Genomic DNA, 14961 nt, shown 5'->3' with positions numbered 1-14961 from the left:
TCGGGAGGCCCGAGACCCTGGGGGAGGGGTCAGAATGTGAGCCCTTTGGGTTCAGGCTGAGGAGAGCTGGCCTCCGCTGCTGGGATGGGGCTCCGAACTCCTCAGCCCCTAGACCTCACCAGCAGTTGCCATAGTAACCCCTAGGCCCTCCTGGGAAATGGATGTGCGCAGAAGCGAGGGGCCTCCCCGGAGGATTACAGACAAAAAAGCCACATTCCCCATCCTTAGCCTCCACCCCGTGTTTAATCTCCTCATGGGAAATGTCAGCCTCCTCGGGATCACCTGGGTTCCTGGGAAGACTGGGGAAGTGCAGGCTTTTCTCCCATTTCCCAGAAGCCAGAGGGCTGGACACCCCACCGCCAAGCGGCTCTGTCCAAGGGACAGTCAGACCTCGGTCCGCCTCCCCTCTGGACATTTTGCAGAGCACCCAGCGCTGGCCACCCCCCAGCCCTGCACACCGGTGTCCCTCCCTCCTATTTCACCCCCCCCCCCCAAGACCCACTTCACAGATCCCTTCCTCCACCACAGTCATGTGGAAATTCACATTTCAAAAATAAATTTTAATTTTCTCTCTCCTTTTTTGAGGGCAACTCAAAACTGAGGGACTCTAAGGGCATGCTCTGGAAGGAAATCTGAGGAGAAAGCGAGAAAACCCCGCGTTAGAGGCAGACTCGGCTCCCAGTCGCCAAGGTTTTGTGGGGCCGGGATGGTTCTCACCAGCATCGGCCAGCCTGTTCTCTGTTCTGGCTCTGCGTTTTCTCCCTGGGAGTGGAGGGGAAGAGAGGAGGGTCAGTGCCCACTCCCCTGTGGACTCATCCCCACCCACCCCTGCTCATCCCCTTTCCCAGAACTCACCTCCTCCTCCTCTTCCTGGAAACACATTCCCAGGTCACTGCCGGCACTATGACCACCACAGGCACGAGCATCCCCAACAGGATGGCCACAAAGCTGGATGCTTCTGGGGTGCGGGGGACAGAACGGAGGCACATGGGATCGGAAGGCGTGGGGGAGGAGACACTCCCCTTCCATCCTAAGTTGCCACCGGAAAGGACTATAACCCCTGAGTCCCTGGGTGTGACTAGTTCTCCCTCCAGAAGGCTTTTACTCCAAGGCCTCGGCACCACACACCCAGGGTCCCTTTGTGTTTCTGGACACTCAACTCCCATCAGCCTTGTTAAGGGGGGTGTTTGTCCAGCTGGTCCCCTAGAGTCCAGGGTATCATTGTGGCCAGTGCTTCTCAACGAGCAGCCCTGGAATCACTTCTAAAATGTTTTGTTAATATTTATTTATTTTTGAGACAGAGAGAGAGATAGAGTGCAAGTGGGGGAGAGGGGCAGAGAGGGGCAGAGAGACACAGAATCCAAAGCAGGCTCCGGGCTCCGAGCTGTCAGCACAGAGGCCGACGCGGGGCTCGAATCCATGAACTGTGAGATCATGACCTGAGCCAAAGTTGGACGCTCAACCGACTGAGTCACCCAGGCGCCCCCGGAATCACTTCTACTAGTCACCCAGGAGCTTATTAAAAATGCAGATTTCTGGGCCCCCTCCAGACCTACTGAATCCAAATCTCTGGGCTGCCAGGAGTGGGGGGTGGGGGGGGAAGTCCTGAAATGAACATGTAGAAAAAGCCACCCCCACCCACCCCACCCTGGGTGAGAGGTGGGATAAAGTCAGAGAACCACAGGCTCAGAAGCCCAAGGGAATTCGAGTTTTGGATGGGGAGAAAGGGTCAAAGGTACTGGAGAGGCTCAGACGGATCCGAGACGGGACAGGAAGAGCAGGAGTGAGGCAAGGAGACCAGAGAAGGGACCGGGGTTCCGAGAGAAGATCCCAGAGGACAGCGGGTCCCCCTCGTAGTCTGGGGTTTCGCTTTCCACACTTGGTCACCCACAGTCACCCGCAGTCCAGAAGCAGATGGTCCAGTAGCGTCAGAAGGTCAACAGCCTGACACTACATCACAACGCCTACATCATGCACCTCCCTCGTCATCTTCTCTCCCATCATCACAAGAAGGGGAGGACAGTACAATCGGTTTGAGAGAGAGACCACATTCACATGACTTTTATTATCGTAATTGCTCTGGTTGTTCTATTCGGTTGTTGTTAATCTCTTATTGCGCCTAACTGGTAAACAAAACTTCATCATACGTCTGCACGTACAGGAAAAACCAGATGGGGTCCGGGGCTGTCTGTGGTTTTGGGCATCCACCTGGGTTTGGATGGGGGTCTTGGAAAGTACACCCCACAGATTAGTGGGGGGCTACTGTATGTCGGTAGGGGATGGGCACAGGGACTCGGATTCTTTGAAACTCCTTGCTCTGCTCATCTCTAGGGAGCATATTATTATGTTTTCTATAATGTGTGTTATGTTAAGAATCTATTACCCATCATAGCTCTGTAATAGGTATGCATTATATGTTCACATTATGTACATGGAATAATGCTGTAGCAACTGGTGGTGGGGAAGGGGCGGTGAGGATACAGGGTCTGGGATGAAGTTCTCACCTGGTTCTCCAGGGGGTGGCACATCCTGGGGCTCTGTGCAGAGGTGCCCCCCGTAACCGAGTTCACACTCACAGGTGAAGTGGGTTCCCTGCTCCTGGCACCGTCCATCATTTTGACAGGGGTTCCGTAGACATGGGCTTTCTGTGAGGACAAGCGGGGTGACGGGCGGGTGGTTCTAAGAGGACACCCACAGCCAGGGAGAGGGGCCTGGGGCTGGGACCCCAGAGAGGGAAACAGAGGCTGGAAGAAGCTGGGCAGGGGTCCGCCAGCCTGGCTTGTTGCTTGCTTGCTTTTTTTTTTTTTTCCCCTGAGTTTTAACACTTTTTTGATTATTTTTATTTAAATCCAAGTTAGTTAACATATACACCAGCCTGCCTTTCAAACTGGGCTCTACACTCACTAGCCCTGGGCTCTGGAGAAAGTGCTCACCCTCTCTGAACTCCACTTTCTTTACCTATAGTGGGGATGTGGGGTAAGGACTGAAGATCACGGAAAGCTAATGCCGGGACAAGGCCCCAGCACAGTGCCTGGCAGATGGCAGGCACTCACTGCACGCAGATTCTTTCTCTCTGCCCCTCCCAAAAAAGGAGAGAGTGGGATGACAGCCAGCTTCCTGACATCGAAGACTGAGAGGGACGATCCTCCGTCCCGCTCTTCCCCGCCCCCCCACAAGGGGGCAGCTTGAAGCCAAGGGGAGGTCTAGGCTCACCTCGGAAGCAGCCACGAGTGAGGTTCCCCAGGGTGCAGATCTCCCCGGCACGACAGCGGAGGGGCTCACACAGCAGCACCCCCGAGCTGGCGCAGGTGCAGCGCTGAGAGCAATCCTCGGTCACAAAGCTGTCACCCCGCTGCAGAGGGGAGAAGGGCCGGGAGGAGAAGGTCTGGTTTTCCCCCCTTGTCGGGCTCTCCTGCCCCCACAGGGCCCTCCACTCCCAGCCCGGACCTGGTAGTAGATGCCATTGCTGGTGCAGCCACAGTGGGCCACGGGGAGGCTCCGGGCACCACTGTAGATGTAGCCTGGGAGGCTGGCACAGCCTTCCACACAGGGTCCCTTGCAGTCCCTAGGGGCTGCCAGGTTGGCACAGGAGGCTGGGCAGGGTGTCATACAGCTCTGATAGACGGTGTTGGCCGGACACGCCAAGGCTGACGGGAAAGTCATAGTGAGGTGGTGGCCAGGCCGGGCTGACCCCACAGATACGGGGAACGTGGGGCCGGAAGCTGGAGGGGGGAACAAGGTCATCCAACAGAACCCAGAGCTTGGTAAAGGCCGGGAAGCCAGAAGAGGGGGCCGGCTCTGCGTGTCCTTCTGCCTGTGACATTAAAGCGTGCTAAGGAAGTGGAGGAGCAAAGCTGGGCGGAGGCGAGAAGGAGCGAGAAGGAGCGGGATGGGCTGACACGGGTGGGTGGGGTGCAGCCTCCTGGGTGGGGCCGAGAGGGAGGCTGGGTCGGGAGGACTCGGATGTGGTGAGTCCAGGGAGGGATAGGGGAAGCGGGGCGGGCAACCCAAGAGGAGCAAGAGTGGGGGCTCGGAGCCGAGCAGGGGGCAGAAGTGGCCAAGAAGGTCGGGGGACCAGCTGCTGGGGAAGGTCAGGGCCTCACCACAGCCGGTGAGGTCCCGCCAGCCGGCCGGGGTGGCTCCCGCCTCCTGGCAGATGATGGCGTAGCCGCTGAGGACCTGGCAGCGAAGTTCCTCCTGCTCTTTGGGGGTCCGGGCGGTACACAGATCAAACACACAGTGCCTGGGGGTAGCAGGACAGTTGGGGGCTGTCAGAGACGGGGAGGCAGAGACCCAGCCCTGCAGAGGAGGACCCGGAAGCCCCAGCAGAAAGATATTAGGCAGTGTGTGTGTGTGTGTGTGTGAGCGTGTGTATGAGTGTGAGTGTGTGTGTGTGTGGGGGGGGTGTGTATCACAAGGAACTGAAGCCACAGAGAGAAAGCAGAGCCAAACAGAGCTCGGATCACAGAACCGGCAGCAGGACCCGGACAAAGGCCACTCCCATGTGGTCTGGGCCCTCGACTCACTCCTGGAAGGGCTCGGGGGCCACAGTCTGGTGACAGGCAGCAAAGGGGCCCTGGGGGTCCACCAGCACCCTACACGCCTGGGTGCTGTTGATGAGCGCCAGCCGCTCCGGGGTGCATTCCGAAGTGTCGGAGCCTGACTCCTCCCCTTCCTCCTCTTCCTCCTCCGGTAGGGCCCTGGGGGGCAGAGACCCAGGGAGCGCCAGGTGAGGCCCATGAGGACGGTGAACTCTGGAACTGGGGAGGAAGTGTGGGGAGGCATGGGCACAGCCTGGGATCTGTAGGGCCGGTGTGCCCACAGTCGGTCTGAGAGGCAGGGACAGAACGAGATCAGGCAAGTGTGTCTGGGCTCTCGGCCTCGGGCGTCCTCCTCTGCTGAGGATACGGGGTGAGTGGGGTGTGGACAGATACCGGGCTGATGCTCACCCCCCCAGGGCCGGTCACCTTGCGGCCACTCAGAAGCCCAGCCCTCTCACCTTGCGAAGCGGGCGAGGCCGCCACTGATCCTGTGTACCTCCCAACTGTTGCCAAAGCGGATCAGGTCTTGGGTGATGGTGCCATTGGGCAGCACGAAGTCATTCCTCTTGTTCCCGTCAAAGTTACCGCACAGGCCACACACGAGCCCCTTGTACTTGTTGGGCAGCGTGATCACTGCGGGAGGAAGGGGTGTTCGAAAGCAGCGCTCCCCACCTCCTCTCTGCCCCTCCAGGCTCCTCCCCAGGCGCTCAGGGCCCACTCCCAGGGCAGGGGCCTCCTCACCACGGCCCAGGGACCACGTGGTTTTCCTGGCCCCCTCCCGGAAACGTCCATCCTGCTCTCCCATCCCCGCTCTCAGGTACCTGCATTTTTGCCTCCGTCGAAGCTGACAAGCATCTCGAAGTCAGTGATCAGAAACAGGCGGTGGCCTCGCAGGTTAACCCGCAGACGGTCATCGGGCTGGTAGGGGATGTCCACCTTCTGGTTGTTGACCTGGAGAAGACAGACGGGAGCCACGTGGTCCGGAGTCAACCCGACCCTCCGCTGCCTCTCCTCTGCCTCTCTGCACTGCTCGGCATCTCCGTGCCGTCATTCCATGGAAGGAGACACCCCGGTAGGGTTTGCTCCCCCGCGTCTCTTCCTTGGCAGAGCAGACGCCCCCGGTCCTACTTCAGCCTGGCTCCACCTTCACGCCGCACGTTCTCTCCTTCCCTTTCTCCCTGTCTCCAACCTCTGGCTCAGTCCCGCTGCCCTCCTCTGCCTCATCCCATGAGGGGAGTGTGGCACTGATTCCGACTTCCATAACCAGGCAGCCCAGCCCAGGCCGGGAACTTCCCAGAGAACACGGAGCCCTGGCTTCGCCTGTTTTCGGTGGCCTCCCAAGGCCCAGGCCACCTCCCGACACCCACCGGGCCCGGCCTGGCTCTTACCACGAGCTCCAGTTGAGCCCGGAGCTGGACTGTGTAGCCATAGATCACCACGATGATTTCGTGCAGGTAGACGGGGCTCCAGGGCAAATACACTTTGTTGCGCCCCTCGACGATCAGAGGCGCCACCCCAGTGGGGAGCGCGTCCACCGTCTTTATCAGAGTGTAAGTCATGCGGCCCCGGAAGAGGTAGCTGAGGCCATCAAACGTGCGGTAATGGGGGTCCCCGTAAACTGAGCATTGTTCTGATGCTGCCAAGGAGGACAGACACTCAGAAGGGACCCTTCCCGGATAGAACAACGCTCAGAATCCTTCTAAGGCCCTGATGTCTCTCGTCACCCTCCCTCCGAGCCCCCAGCTCCCTAGATACTTGACCTTCAACCTTCTTCCTTTCCCAGCCCCCATTACAAAACCTGAGAGATCTCTCGGTCCCGTCCCCTCTGTTTGCACTTAATAGAGCAAATCCCAGGGGCGGCCACGGCTAGGCCACGGAGCAGGTGAGAGCCCAAATGAGGCCGCAGGCCCACCCCCTGCCCGTGCCGGGCCCCCTTCCCTCTCCAGACTTTCCCAGCCTGAGCCCCTTCTGGCCCCACCTCTTGCTCCACCTCCCCAGTTGCCCCTCTTACTGTTAACGTCACAGGTGCCTGTGCCGTCAGATTGGGGCTCACAATGGGAGCCAGAGGGGCAGCTGAACTGCTGGCAGTGGACGGTTCCCAAAGTGCAGGCACACCTTCTGGTGCAGCGAATGGTGATCCAGGTCTTACCCTCCTAGAGAAGCCACGGGAAGAACCAGGGCGTGAGGAGGGAAGGGCCAGCCTAGGCCCACAGTCTGAATGGCTTACTTGGCCCAGGCCAGAGGCAGTTATGGCACCACCTCCTAGAGGCATCGTGCTTGGTGTCTTACATACGTTGTTCAGGAAGTACTACTGGACCCATCTTCCAGATGAGGACACTGAGGTCAAGGAGGTCCTCTGACTCATGAGTGGTACCCATAGGATTCAAACCAAGGCCACGCCCCATCCCGGCTGTTTGGATTCCTCAGATCCAAAACCCAAACCATGCCCACCGCCGCCCCCCCCCCAGCCCAGCCCTGGCTGGACACCACCCTGTTCTGTCCCCAGGCTCAAAGAGACCCAGGAAAGGAGAAAATGCCAGCTTCCAGGTGTTGTCCCCACCGCTACTTCCTGTCCCCACTCACAGGGAAGGAGCTGCCATAGTCGTCTGTGCAGCCACCACACTGACTCCTGGGTACACACTCTTTCCCACTGAGCACGAAGCCGGACTGACAAATGCAGCCCTCCTTGCAGATGGTGGGGACTTGGGTGTCACTGCACTGGCCTGATGGGTCCACGCAGGAAGGTAAGCAGGAGGGAACGCAGGACGAATACTGGGTGTGGATGGGGCATTCCAGAGCTGGGAGAGGGGGGGGGGGAAACATTTATTGAGCGTGGGCTCTGTGCCAGGCCCCAAGGAAAGAAAGGAGTAAAAACGGCCCTTCCACCAATTCAGTGTGGGAGACAGAGGTCAGCCAGCAGCCCAGCGGCTTTGATGTGTGTGGTCAGTAAGTGTGTGACAAGTGTGCGTGTGCAACAGGAGCAGGGAGGTGTTCGCTCTGCTGCAGGAGAGAAATAGAGCCCTTTAAGCAAAGTACCTGTGATCAAATGGAAATGTTCACGGATAGCAAGAATCTATAACATAAAGGAGTCAGTTGTCCCTAAGTTAATTTATACATTTCACATGACCCCAATAGAACACGCCAGCGTGATTTTGCATTGTTGTTGTTGTCTTGAGTCCATTTATTTATTCTGAGAGAGACAGAGACAGCCTGGATGAGGGAGGGGCAGAGAAAGAAAGGGAGAGAGAGAGAATCCCAAGCAGGTTCCGTGCTGTCAGCACAGAGCCCCACACAGGGAACGCAGGAAACTGAGATCGTGACATGAGCTGAAACCAAGTCAGACGCTTAACCAACTGAGCCACCCAGGTACCCCTGTTTTGTTTTTTTTTTAATAGGGCAAGAAGGTATTAAAGTGGAGAGGAAGATATGAACAAACCAGAAAAGCCAAGAAAACTTAAAAAAATGAGAGAAAAGAAAGAGCAGTGAGTAGTGAATGTCCCTACCAGAAATTAAAACACAATTTAAACTCTCAGTGATCACAACACTGGGTTACTAGTAAGTGAAGACACAGCAGTGAAAGGACAAAGAAGACCCCATAGGGACCAGATACATATAGGAATTTAGTATAGAATAAATCATGGCATCTCAGGTAGTGGGAAAAAGAGACAGGTCATTTAAGATGCTAGGGGAAAAAATAAAAACAAATGTGATTCACATCTCGTACTGTGTACCAGAATAAAAATTCCTGTGGATCAAACATGTAATATAAAAAAAGAAACCATTGGGCTGGCTTGGTCGGTAGCCCTACATTGGGTGTAGAGCTTACTTAAAAAAATAGAAAGAAATCATAAAAATGCTGAAGCAGGGGCACCCGGGTGGTTCAGTCAGTTGAACGTCCCACTCCTGACTCAGGTCATGATCTCATGGTTCGTGGGTTCGAGCCCCGGGTCGGGCTCTGACCGACAGTGTGGAGCCTGATTGCGATTCTGTCTCTCCCTCTCTCTGTCCCTTCCCTGCTTGCACTTTCCCTCTCTCTCTCAAAATAAATAAACTTTAAATGCTGAAGCAAAACATGAGCACATTTTTTTTAATGAATTTTTTTAAGTTTGTTTATTTGTTTTGAGAGAGAGAAGGAGAGCATAAGTAGGGGAGGGGAAGAGGGACAGAGAGGGAGAATCCCTATCAAGCTCCCATGATCAGCACAGAGCCCGATGGGAGGCTCGAACCCACAAAAACTTTGGGATCATGACCTGAGCCAAAGTCAGTCGCTTAACTGACTGAGCCACCCAGGCGCCCATGAGCAAATTCTTTTTTAACTCTGGAGCTGTAAGGCATTTGTAACTATGGCTCCAAATGCAGAAGCCACAGAACAAAGACTACCATATGCTACCCCACATACATGTATCTCTTTTATTTGCCTGACAAAAAAAGTCAAAGAAAAAAAAAAGAACCGGAAAAATGTTTGTAACTCATAGCACTAATAAAGGGCTACTTACTCTCTGTGATAGATAAAGGACCTCCATAAGATAGTTTGACAAAAGCCAACGAGCCAGTGGAAAAAAAAATGGTGAAGGGATATGAAGACAAAGTTCTCAGCAAAGGAAATTCAAACAACTCCCAAACACGTGGAAGAATGCATAACCTCACTCATCGGAAAAATGCAAATTAAGACTCTGTATTTTTCACGTATCAGATTGGCAAAGGTCCGAAAGTGTGACAATGCTCTGTGTTGGCGAGGCTGTGGGGAATCGGGCACTCTCCCGTGTTGCTGGTAGGAACGTAAACTCCTCACCCGCTGTGGAAAGCCAACTGGCAGCATTCCTCAGAAGAACGAATGCACACAGTCCTTCATCCAGCATTCCACCCCCAGCAGTTTATCCTACGGACAGACGCGTACATACAAAATCATAACTGCAGCGCTGTCTGCAGTAACAATTGGAGACAACGAGAAAGTCTGCCAACAGGAGACTAGTTAAGTAAAGTAGGACAAACAAGGGGCGCCTGGCGGGCTCTGTCTGTGGAGCAGGCAACTCTTGATCTCAGGGTTTTGAGTTCGAGCCCCACATTGGGTGTAGAGATGACTTGAAAATAAAATCTTAAAAAAAATATATGACACAGGGCGCCTGGGCGGGGGGGGGGACGGTGCTCAGTCAGTTAGGCGTCCGGCTCTTGACTTCAGCTCGGGTCATGATCTCACAGTTCGTGGGTTTGAGCCCCGTGGCGGGCTCTGCACTGATGGTGTGGAGCCTACTTGGGATTCTCTCCCTCCCTCTCTCTCTGTCCTTCCCCCATTCATGTTCTCTCTCTCTCTCTCTCTCTCTCTCTCTCTCTCCCTCTCTCTCTTTCAAAAATAAATAAACATTTAAAAAAATTATGACAGAGGCTCCTGGCTGGCTCAGTCATTTGAGAGTCTAACTCTTGATTTCGGCTCAGGTCATGATCCCAGGGTCGTGGGATTGAGCAGTGGGGAGTCTACTTAAGATTCTCTCTCTCCTGGGGTGCCTGGGTGGCTCAATCAGTTAAGTGTCCGACTTCAAGTCATGATCTCACAGTCTGTGAGTTTGAGCCCCACGTTGGGCTCAGTGCTGACAGCTCAGAGCCTGGAGCCTGCTTCCGATTCTGTGTCTCCCTCTCTCTCTGCCCCTCCCCTGCTCATGCTCTGTCTCTGTCTCAAAAATAAATAAAAACATTAAAAACATTTTTAAATAAATAAATAAAAAGATTCTCTCTCTCCCTCTGCCCCTCTCCCCAACTTGCGCAATGCTCTCTGAACAAATAAACAGATAAAAATTATGACAAATGAATTATGATGTAATAATGGGATATCACAGAGCTGCAAAAGAGAATGAGGGCACTCCTTAGCTGATCTGATGTGAAAGGATCTCCAAGCTAGATTATCAAGCAAGAAAGATAAAATGCAATCTACCGGCTGTTTCGAAGGGACACATGCACCCCCATGTTTATAGCAGCACTATCAACAATAGCCAAAATATGGAAAGAGCCCAAATGTCCATCAATGGATGAATGCATAAAGAAAATGTGGTCTAGGGGCGCCTGGGTGGCTCAGTAGGTTGGGCGACCGACTTCAGCTCAGATCACGATCTCGCAGTCTGTGAGTTCGAGCCCCGCATCGGGCTCTGGGCTGATGGCTCAGAGCCTGGAGCCTGCTTCCGATTCTGTGTCTCCCTCTCTCTCTGCCCCTCCCCCGTTCATGTTCTGTCTCTCTCTGTCTCAAAAATGAATAAACGTTAAAAAAAAAAAGACAAATGTGGTCTATATATACAATGGAGTATTACTCGGCAATCAAAAAGAATGAAATCTTGCCATTTGCAACTACGCGGATGGAACTGGAGGATATTATGCTAAGTGAAATCAGTCAGTCAGAGAAAGGCAAAAATCATATAACTTCACTCATATGAGGACTTTAAGAGACAAAACAGATGAACATAAGGGAAGGGAAACAAAAATAATATAAAAACAGGGAGGGGGACAAAACAGAAGAGACTCATAAAAATGGAGAACAAACTGAGGGTTGCTGGAGGGAGTGGGGGGAGGGGGAGGGGCTAAATGGGTAAGGGGCACTAAGGAATCTACTCCTGAAATCATTGCTTCACTATATGCTACCTAACTTGGATGTAAATTTTAAAAAATAAAAAATAAAGTTAAAAAAAATAAAATGCAATCTACTGGATCTTGTATGCTATTTTTAAAACAAATAAAAATTTAAAAAATAAGGAAAATTAATTTGCGTTTGTTTCTATGGGCATAAGTAAAAGATCTTTGGAAAAATACTCGGATGCTGATAAGGTCAGGCTGTGACCCGGGGTCAGGGGGGAGGGAGACTCTTCACTGGCAATCTTTTTTTTTTTTTTATTCTTTTAGTAATTTCCACACCCCGAACATGGGGCTTGAACTCATGACCTGACATCAAGAGCCGCAGGCACTTCTGGCTGAGCTACCCAGACGCCCCAGGCAATCTTTTAATGCATTAAAAGTTCCTGAACCATGTGAATGCGTCACATCCTAAAAACACACTAACCACTGTCTTAAAGTTTAAAAGGTTCTGGAATTATATAGTGATGATGGTTGCAGAGCTTGTAAATATCCTAGAAAACAACGAATTGTATTTTTAAAGTGGTGACTATTATGGTATGTGAATTCTAATTTGAAGAAAATAATGTTAGGAACTACAGAAGGATGCCTAGGAGTCTGCCAGGAGGCGAGAAGAATCTTTGCCGTCAAACTTGACCTGGACCCCGGTGTTAAAACCTGGAACTTTCCAGGTTCAGGGAGCGGTGTGGATAAAGGAAAGGAGGGGTGTGGAAAAGCAAGGTCCGTGTGTGCTGTCCCCGTCATAGGGGCATTGGCTAAGACCTTGTTGCAAAGGAGCCACAGCTGAACAACGAGGTCAGATGCAGGTCGGGCACGGCCCAAAAGGAAGACAGGGAGCTTTAAGGGACACGCAGATGGAAAGGAGGTGTGGGAGTGCTCCGGGGTGACCGTAGGGGACACTCACGGCAGAAACTGCTGTTTCTCCAGATTGGGGGCTGGAGCCCCCGGGCCCGGCAGGCGGCTGCGAAGTTTTCCAGAGATCCACAGAGGGCATGGCGTAGGCCTCCAAACTGACAGAGGTTGTGGATACACTTGAGCAGGAAGGGCTTGAGGAACACGTAGGTGGCACACTCAGTCCAGGCCGGAGTCTGAAAGGCTGCCTGGCATTGTTCCTGGGCTCTCAGTAGGTCATCTCTCCTGCAGCCTATATTTAGATTCTCCAGCTGTATTGCTTGGGTCTCCTGGCTCTCTTTTTGGCAACTGCAGAGGAGAAAAGGGTCATCACAGGGACAGCCACTGTCCCACCTATGAAAATGGCTTGGCCCTCCCAAGTGACTCAGAAGACCCCCTTGTCTTGTCTTCACCAGGAAGCTGGTCCAAGCTCCGGCTACCTTCCGGAAGCCTCAGTCCCTGCCCACACTCTGAAGCGAAGAAAGGAAGGCTCATGTGTCCCCAGATAGGTTCCGGGGACCCAGAAGCCATCCCCCGTCAAGTTGCACACATACAGGAACACTCCAGTCTTCCTATCCTTGGCACGCTACACAGTCCGGGATCCCAACTCCTGTTCCTATGAAAGGTTAGAGGCTTTGGGGACAATTACTTTGGGTGAGACTCCTTATCTTGCCAACTCTCCACAAATTCAGCGTCATTCTGGGCTAATTCGTCATTGGGCATCATGAGCTCATCCTCTTCCTCACCATTGAAGTTTCCGCACAAGCCACAGACCTGGGTGGGCAAAAGGGTTCTGGGCACCAGGGAAGCAAAAGAGGCTTTTTTGGGGTGCCTGGATGGCTCAGTTAAGCGTCCAACTTTGGCTCAGGTCATGATCTCATGGTTTGTGGGTTCGAGCCCCGCATTGGGCTCACTGCTTCCAGGGCAGAGCCCGCTTCAGATCCTCTGTCTGCCTCTCTCTCTGCCCCCACCCCCCTCCCGCTCTCACTTGCTTTCTTTCCTTCTTTCTCAGAAAGAAGGAAAGAAGGAAAGAAAGGAAAGAAAGAAAGAAAGAAAGAAAGAAAGAGAAAAAGGAGACTTTTTCATATGGCATGGGCCCGCATTTCCACTCCTAAGAAACAGGCGCACTCCCAGCCCTCCTCCATTCTGGGGAGTGACCAGTTAGGTCTGGAGAGGGCTCTGCCCTCTTGAGACAGACTCCCCTAGAGAAGAGCCAGGGGATTCCCCCACCTTTTGGTAATAGGCTGCAGGGAGCTGGACCTCAAAGAAATCTTTGCCGTCAAACTTGACCTGGACCCCGGTGTTAAAATAGAGTACGGTGTTGTTGCCAACAATGCTGATTCTGAGCCCTCGGATCTCGGTGGCGAAGGGAAAGGTGACCTGTGTGCCGTTGATCTACAGAGGAGGGCAGGGCAGGTGAGTGGGAAGAGGGACCTGAGCCCCCTCCCCAGAGCTGGCCTCCTCCCTTCCCCCCCACACCACCCAGCTCACCAGCACACGGTGGTCCTTTATCAAGGTAATGAGGGTATTAAAGAAGTCAACGTTGACCTGGTGGAGGTAGGAAACAGCGGATTGGCCTCTCTTCTTCCCATACTTGACGCTGATCTTGAAGAAAGGCAGGTCCATGGTGGGGTGGCACACTTTCACCAGGATACCAGTGCAGGTGTCCCTGATGGTGTGGTAAGTGCCATCGAAGCTCAGGTACTGAGAGTGGTTTGAGATACGGCACACTCCCATACCTGGCAGAGAGAGACGGGTTGCTGAGGAGTGGTCTAGCCTCTCCAAGAACAAGTGCTCTCCCCATCTGTGAGGAGAGCTGAAGGTGAAGGAGGCCCCACAGGGAGGGGAGAAGAGAAATAAAGGCTCGGTGGCCAGGCTAGGATGAGGCTTGGGGGTGGAAGGGACGCTATTCTGCCAGAGAATGTGGCATCATAATGGGACTCACAATGTCCCATCTAAGTTCACGGCCGGGACAGCCATGAGTGAACACGAGGAACCCTTTCCAACGGCACAGGGGTCATCATTCCCAGTCAGAAGTTCTTTGGGACCCCGGACATAGGAGCCCAAGAGCTACAGATGATGGGAGAGGGTGAGGAGGAGTTGGGGACAGCAGTCTCAGTGACACCGGGGTCCTCCTGTGTGCTCAAGGGCCTTCTACCTGAAGCCCGGCAGCGTAGCAGCCCATCCAGGGGCCAGCACATCTGGCCAGGCTTGCAGGCGGCCTGCTGGCAGGAGATGGCGTTGCGAGTGGAGCAGGTGCAGAGCCTGGAACAGGTGTGGTCCGCGTACCATCTCTCCCCGACCTGTGGGATGTGGGCGTCAGCAGAGCCCATGGAGGTTTGGAAGCCAGAGTTGGACTGAACCCTCTACCCCGGGCGCCCCCTCAGGCTCGCTCCCCTTGGCTGCTTGCCTCCATCCCCAGACTTTCTCAGCCTTCGGGCTTCTGGGCTTGCTGCTCAGCCCCTAGCACTGGCCCTGCCGCCTTATCCCTTCACAGGCTCTGAGGCCTCCTGCTCCCCAAACATGTGGCGCTGCGGTCCGGCCTCTCACCGGGTGGTAGTAGCCCTCCTGGTCGACGCAGCCGCACTGGCTGAGGGGCACACAGGAGGTTCCACTCAGGATGTGACCTTTCTGGCACTCACAGCCCTCCGTACAGGGCAGTGCTGCTGGGCAGTCTCTGGGGGCCGTCAGGCTGAGGCAGGTGGCTGGGCAGGGGTTGGCACAGGGGCTGTAGCTGCTGCTGGACGGGCACTTCAGAGCTAAGAAGAAACCAGTGTCAGGAAAGGCAGTGGTTTCCAGCACCCTGAGCTCGGGGCATTGAGAGCTCCCAGAGAATGTTCATCAGATGAATGGATGAACACAATGAGATCTATCCATACAGTGGATTATTATTCAGTCTTTTTTTTTTTAATTTTTT

General features: G+C 54.0%; 1 protein-coding gene across 5 annotated transcripts in view; it reads right to left on the bottom strand.

Moving 5' to 3' along the window:
- Positions 1-539: 539 nt before the first annotated feature.
- ZAN (zonadhesin) overlaps positions 540-14961 on the bottom strand; it is a 37769-nt gene continuing 23347 nt past the window's right edge. For 4 of the 5 annotated variants that reach the window (XM_042971681.1, XM_042971682.1, XM_042971685.1 and 1 more), the window contains 18 exons: positions 14595-14803; positions 14203-14347; positions 13536-13783; positions 13275-13439; positions 12694-12818; positions 12058-12353; positions 7125-7339; positions 6553-6694; positions 5930-6177; positions 5363-5492; positions 5000-5174; positions 4527-4700; positions 4104-4243; positions 3448-3647; positions 3214-3352; positions 2505-2645; positions 856-958; positions 540-762 (listed from right to left, as the gene is read on the bottom strand). In XM_042971681.1, the coding sequence (XP_042827615.1) occupies positions 714-762; positions 856-958; positions 2505-2645; positions 3214-3352; positions 3448-3647; positions 4104-4243; positions 4527-4700; positions 5000-5174; positions 5363-5492; positions 5930-6177; positions 6553-6694; positions 7125-7339; positions 12058-12353; positions 12694-12818; positions 13275-13439; positions 13536-13783; positions 14203-14347; positions 14595-14803 (3044 nt within the window). In that variant the 3' untranslated portion in view covers positions 540-713. The remainder of the gene's footprint in view (positions 763-855; positions 959-2504; positions 2646-3213; positions 3353-3447; positions 3648-4103; positions 4244-4526; positions 4701-4999; positions 5175-5362; positions 5493-5929; positions 6178-6552; positions 6695-7124; positions 7340-12057; positions 12354-12693; positions 12819-13274; positions 13440-13535; positions 13784-14202; positions 14348-14594; positions 14804-14961) is intronic. The other variant, XM_042971683.1, reaches the window with a different exon arrangement.

Source organism: Panthera tigris, chromosome E3 (assembly GCF_018350195.1).
Source record: "Panthera tigris isolate Pti1 chromosome E3, P.tigris_Pti1_mat1.1, whole genome shotgun sequence".
Lineage (NCBI taxonomy): Eukaryota > Metazoa > Chordata > Mammalia > Carnivora > Felidae > Panthera > Panthera tigris.
The sequence above is the reverse complement of the archived record's forward strand: the minus strand, read 5'-3'. Positions and strand labels throughout refer to the sequence as shown.